The sequence below is a fragment of the Lepeophtheirus salmonis genome, unplaced genomic scaffold, assembly GCF_016086655.4.
Source record: "Lepeophtheirus salmonis unplaced genomic scaffold, UVic_Lsal_1.4 unplaced_contig_11241_pilon, whole genome shotgun sequence".
NCBI lineage: Eukaryota > Metazoa > Arthropoda > Copepoda > Siphonostomatoida > Caligidae > Lepeophtheirus > Lepeophtheirus salmonis.
This window is the reverse complement of record NW_027289472.1, coordinates 1-6,694: the sequence shown is the minus strand read 5'-3', so window position 1 is coordinate 6,694 and position 6,694 is coordinate 1. Positions and strand designations below refer to the sequence as shown.

Sequence of the window (6,694 nt, the reverse complement as noted above, 5' to 3'; positions counted from 1 at the left end):
TTTTTGAATTAAAACAATACTCCTCTCGGATACAAGTTGGGGAAGTATCTAGATCCAATACCCGTTAATAAAAACTTAACAAAATGGGAACTAAGTTATTCAAGTATTTCTTATAGAATTTGAAGGTTAAACCAGAGGGTTCTGGTGCCTTGTGTCGCTTTGCTTGATTATTTATTGCATTTTTTATATCATCTATGTTCATATGATTCCAATGATATATTCAAAGGCTTTGTATTTTCCATTCAAATATGTTTCATCTGCAATATTGTCCAAATTTTGATGTTCATTGCACCTTAGGTTCTCACAAAAGTTGGCATATTGAACACTACATCTTGCAAATGTGTTTAATAGTGTAAAATTAAAGCGATCGAAAAGATTAGAATAAAAAGGACCTTATTTCTTTGCAGATGACAGAGACTTATCTCTCCTGTTTTGTTAAAATTGACATATTTATATGCTTCTTCTTTTTAAGGATACAATATTGTAATCTTATTTAGAAAGATCATCAATTTTGTTCATTTTGAGTTTTACTTTACTTTTGAATAGGTCAGCCTCTCGGTGTAATTGTTCCCGTTTGTATTTTCATTGCGGACTTATAAATGCTTCGACAATGAGTTGATGCAATGGAACCGTTCATAAACGATTGAAAGCTTAGATTAATTTACATAATTATTTATCTTTCCCCAAAGGGAGTCTATTCTAAACCTCATGAAATTGGAGAATATGTAAAGTTTTGGGTTTGATTTGAAAACTTTAAATCTGCTGTGTAAAAAAGTATTCCCTTCTAAAATGTTTAAAAATAAAATCTACAACAAAGTCCATGCTAAGAAGACAAAGTTTAGTCCATCCCTACCCTTGGCATCAAATGAACTTGTAGGGTATTTTATATAACATTTTCCCCCTTACTAAAATTTTTACAGAAGGGTAATTTTGGTCATTTAGCCGAAAAATAATATTGTATTTATTGATATATACGATTGTATACTAAAATTCAATTTAAAATGACAGAAGATCAAATAGATATTATTCATAAGCTATTTATTTCATATAAGGTAAATTAATGAATGAGTGTTGCTAAATAGAAAAATATTTTTTATTAATTATAGATTTATAAACACAATACAGTAATATGTAGTTCGAATGTAGTTCAAATCTTTACCGTTGTAGTGCATTGAATAAATTTAATAATAAACAAACACAACAGCAATTATAATGTAGGAAGTGATAATCACTTCTCTATTATGAATTAATTATAAATCGACATGATGGATTATTCATATTGGAAAATACTCATGGATAGACGAACAAGGATAATATTATAAAAATTAAACTCTACATACTTCTCTGGGCAATATATGTCCTGTCTGTAACTTCCCTGCGAGAAGTGGATAGAGTTACAAGGAGACTGGTGAAAAAAATATAAAAAAAACAACATCATAATTTTTTTGACAAAAAACTCATCATAAGGACTCACTCAAAGGAATATTACCTAACAACTGAACAACTGTGCTTAAGTGTGAGTGTTTAGTATAAATGTAAGAAAGCTCCGTTTCAATAAAAGCATGGTCTTGACCAGGGGCGTTGGTAGCTTTCATCAGTTGGGGGAGGCTTATTCAAAAAAATTATCCAAACTGTTATATAATTACTTATATAAATAAATTTATTTTTAGTTATATATGAAAAATATTTTTTTGGGGGAGGGCTTCAAAAACTTTTAAGGCAGTTTAAGCCCCCTTCCCCTATGGGACTAGTGATGCCATTGGTTTTGACCTTATTCTACCTATGAAGCCAAAACCCTATCTAAAAGTTAAAAAATGAAACTTAATTGATTTAATTTTTTTTTTTTTTTTTTTTGTCTTTTCCTTGGTCTGAAAGGCCAAAATTTTAATAACCTAACCCACTTAATTATTTTGTTAAAACGACAAATGGGACCCGAGACTAAAGATAGATTATTCTCTTGATTCCATTTCGTGGGTCCGTCCTTACATTTAAGGTATTTTGTTTTGAGAGAATTTAAGTAAATACTCTCGTATGGACATAAGTAATACTTAATGCCCCACTCTAACTAAAGCATATATGAAACACATATAACAGTTGTTTGTATGATTCACACTTAACGTTAGGTAAAGGATCTTATTCCTATGGGCTTTGTCTACAAAACAATAAGCTAGCTTTTATTACTAGATATTAGCAAATAAAATAAAATAAAATTTTTTTGGTCAAATATCTGTTAGTCTCAAATATATATCGCATGACAACAATATCAAAATCACTTGTGTTTAATGTTAACATATAAATATGAAGATAAAATTATACTTTGAGTTATCCTGGAGTAATAGTTGCAACATGTCACGACTATTATTATTATTGATGTGGGTCGCGTATTGTAGTGGCGTTAAGGTAAGAATTATTTTGTCTTTTAAATTTACATATACAGTAGACCCTGGTTTAACAGCATCCTGTTTTTTGCGTGTCACTGCACAACACGGCGTATCCAGTTTTCACATTTTGAAACCAAACAGGAAACCTGGTTTAGAAGATGACCGACACTAATCAGTCTCTTTTTATTATTCATTTGTTACGGAGAGCGAGACTTGTTGTTGGCACACTTTTAACTTTCTGGCATATTATTCGGCTTGTACATGTAATATTTAGATATGATTTGAATTTTTATGCTATGTTTAAAGTAGTATACAAATTTTGCGATCCATTTTATAGAATAGTCATTGTTATTTCCGGTGTAGTACCAATTTTAATGCTCGCAAGGTTTTGAACAAAACCAATGGGGAACAATTGGTCCAAAGACTTCAATTAAGCCCAAATAGTATATTTTTAATAAAATAAAAATAATGAACAGAGAAAAGGGTTATAAATTCAGAAAAGGAGTCACAACAGAGGTGCATGTGCTCTCACTACTTTCAAAGAACCGTAGATAATGTAGCACGAAGACGTTGTTATTCAACAAAAGTGTTTGAGCACAGGTCATAGAAACTTGCTTGAAATTGAAAAATACTAAAACCAATTATACCTCCCTATTATTATTTCAAATGTATTTTCATTTATTTTTAAGGCTCTTGATTTTCGATTACCCAGTCATGTCGTACCTAGAAGTTATAGTATTGAACTAAATCCGGAATATGAAAAAACTAACACTCTCTTTGGAGTCGTCAAAATTGAAGTTATGTGTGTTATAGATGGATCTAAAAATATAACATTGCATGCCAAAAACATCAATATTACACATATGGACATTATAGATAAAGTTTCGGGAAATAACATAAACATTACAAATTCATGAGCAGGAGAAGTTGGTACTGACTTTGTTGTTATTCATTTATCAACAAATCTTAACATTGGCTCAGATTACATTTTGACGATGAATTACACAACAATTTTTATTGAACCAGATGATTATGAATATGATCTTATCTATCATAGTAACGATGAAACAAATGATAGAACAACATTGGATGACAATACACCCTATGTCTATGAAGACAAGACCAAGGGATTTATGTTTAATAAGTAATTCATTTGCATTTATATTTAATCGTTAAATATGTAGACACAATTTCAAAATTCAACATAATTTTAGTTTTAACTAAATCAAGTAGGTTCCATAGCCAATTATAGTGAAGGTTATTTTTTTCTGTGAGTGTGGGCTAAGGTAAAGATTAATATGCCGCCCCTCTTCTTCATGTTTTAAATTTAATTTCGAATACTTTTACATCAAAGTGCAGTAACTAGGCCAAGCCAGTTTTACTGCGAGCAAAGACAAAATAAGAGCTCTTAATCTTTTAATGTCCCTTTAATTTGTCAGATATAGATGCACTGCTTAAGTATTAATAAACATAATGGTATTAAAATTACTATATCTGACCTACGAATTGTCTATAAAGTCCATATACATAAAGTATATTTCCTTTTCTAGGAACTATTGAGACGCAAAACTAAGCATTTTCAGTTCAAGAGAATAATTTCTCCCAAGCCGGTTGTCCATTCTGTTACGCCGTTCCATATTTATATTCAATTATTATTTATGACTAAATGCTCTACATTAATTTAAATGTGCCCTCATAAAAAACTCAACACCCCGAAGTACGAGATACAAAAATTTGGAGGCCATAACAGATCTGTAGAAATCTAATTAATGTTCGGCACACTAATAAATCTAACTTTTAATTGCTTTTACTTTCTTTTAGTGGAGTCTACTACACTAATATGATGCCAATATATGCTCGAACTGTCTTTCCTTGCTTTGATGAACCAAGTTTTAAGTCCGTATTCAATATAACACTTCGTCGTCCAAAAAATATGATCTCAATTTCAAATATGCTAATCAATCAAACAATTACACCTGGGTATTGTTTTCCATAGCATTAATCTATAAATGTTTCCAAATCATATCATTCTTTCAATTAGAAATTCTGTAGATTTCGTATCCGATATCTTCAAGTCCACTCCATTAATGAGCACACATCTTGTGGCATTTGTCATTACAAATTACACAAATGAAACAATTCTCTCGAACAACACACAACTAAGAATTTGGACTCCTGAAGATGACAAGTCAAAAACATGCTTGGCAAAGAGTGTCAGTCCAACTTTGTATCGATATTTGAATCAATATTTTGGAAAAAATCTGCCAATAACTAAGCAGGTTAGTCAACACAGGAATCGTGGGTTGGGCTTTGAAGGTTATTTTTCTTGCGAGGGAGTGGCATAATTCCCCATAGGGCTCTTGGGATGGGTAGATCCATACTATTAATTCTATTAATTTAAGGATATGATTACAATTCCTGCAAAAATTAGTTTTAATTATATTGCAATGGAAAATTGGGGTCTTTCAACTTTCCAATCTGAAGCCTTGTTGATAGAAGAAAATGTCACATCAGTTAGTTCTTTGCTTTCAAAAGATGAAATTGTACTCGAAATATCCCAGATGCTTACACATCATCAAAAATGGATGGATGATGAATATCCTGGTGGTGTGATTTATGGCTTTATTTATTTATCATATTTAGGAATTCCAAAAATGATTTTGTACATTTTTTGTTTATTAGTTGATCTTGTTAATATGGTTTATCCTGGTGGTGTTTAATTTTTTCACTTACTTATTAAGATTTATGGCTTACTGTAGGGTCAACATCTTATTTATCATATTTGGTGTCAACAAAATTTTTATTATGTATTTAGGAAAATTTTAAAGCGCGTGACAAAGTAATTAATAATGTATGGTGGGTCCCATTAAAATATAATATCATTGACAAAAACGAAAATGGGACAATCAAACTAATTTGGCTGAATAATACTAAAATGAATCAAACTTTTCAGGATACGGATTTAAAAAAAAGTTTTCCTTGTTTAGAACCTGTAATTTTCAATATCAACCAAACAGGTATGCTAATTAATCATATTTCAATATTTTTAATTCGTATATCATCACTAATATTTTAAGGATATTATCGAGTTAACTATAATGATGATAATTGGAAACAAATCACACGTTATCTTCGTTTGAATCACTCAAGAATATACAAATATAACAGGGCCCAATTGATAGATGACTCATTTAGCTTGGCTATGGAAGGGTTCCTTAGTTACTTAATTCCCTTCAAAATAACTACATACTTACCAAATGAGGATGAACCATTAATATGGATTACTTTTTTCAAAAAGTTGTTAGAAATCACAAAAATAATATTTAGAATTGAAAATAATGAAAAAATAAAGGTAGGCAAAATTAAAGCTATAAACAATGTGGCCAAACAAAGAGCACTTGATAAATATATGCTCAAATAGCGTGGGCTACGATAATATTCTTTGTTAACTAAAGATGTTGAACGTCCCGTAAAAAATTGTATTAAAGCCAAGGGTAGAATAATTGATATAGCCTATTTTAAATTATCAATCTTTAGCAATATATAAATTAACACTTAAGTTTTTAGGTTTATTTACGGAATATAACTCAAAAATTGTTTGAAAAATATCAAAAGAAAGATCCAAAAACCAAATGATTTTTTGAATAAAAATGTTTTGGAGCTTTCTACTGCATCGTCCTGCACGTTTGACAGTACAGAATGTATAAATATATCCATGAAAGCAGTTGAAGAATGGATGAAAAATGAAACAAAAGTTCCCAAGTATATTTTTTGAAATGTATAATTAATTATTTTTAACTCTATTATTTTCAAAACAAGTGGATACCTTCTTAAAGATTTAGTTTGTACAGCAATTGGAAATGGAAATTAATCTGTTTGGAACTTCGTTGCAAGCCAAAATGCATCTAATATCTATCAACAAGAAATTATAATGGGTTTAGCATGCTCAAAAAATAAGTCCATCATTAAAAAGTATCTTTATTTATTTGTCAATATAATATTATTGAATCTAATAATTTATTTTATTTTATGTAAATATTTAAACATGACTCGAGAAAACCAAACATTCAATTCCACAGCAAAAATATTTTTGAAGAAGTCATCGAGACACAAAACGGAAGATTTATTGAATTTTTAAGAATTGAATATGATCGAATTATAGAGTTGTAAGTAAATTTTAAGTGATGAACATAGGCTAAAACTTGTTCAACACATTTTAAAATGCTTAAGCTTTTTCATTTCTTTGTTAAGTTAATTGTTTAAATTTGAATTAGCTTTTGCTATGCTATGAATAATTATTAATAAGTAAACTA

At 29.7% G+C, this 6,694-nt stretch overlaps 1 protein-coding gene and 1 long non-coding RNA gene across 2 annotated transcripts; both read left to right on the top strand.

The window, feature by feature from the left end:
• Positions 1 to 2,126: 2,126 nt before the first annotated feature.
• On the top strand, positions 2,127 to 5,101 carry LOC121130727 (aminopeptidase N-like). Its single transcript, XM_040726437.2, has 6 exons — positions 2,127 to 2,400; positions 3,071 to 3,525; positions 4,203 to 4,361; positions 4,423 to 4,660; positions 4,784 to 4,988; positions 5,064 to 5,101. Exons 2-6 carry the CDS (start codon positions 3,377 to 3,379, stop codon positions 5,099 to 5,101), a joined length of 789 nt encoding a protein of 262 aa, XP_040582371.1. The 5' UTR covers positions 2,127 to 2,400; positions 3,071 to 3,376.
• A 95-nt stretch (positions 5,102 to 5,196) lies between these two features.
• Positions 5,197 to 6,007, top strand: LOC121130728 (uncharacterized). Its single transcript, XR_005868782.2, has 3 exons — positions 5,197 to 5,398; positions 5,459 to 5,733; positions 5,949 to 6,007. It is a non-coding gene; the product is annotated as an uncharacterized lncRNA (long non-coding RNA).
• The last annotated feature ends 687 nt before the right edge of the window (positions 6,008 to 6,694 follow it).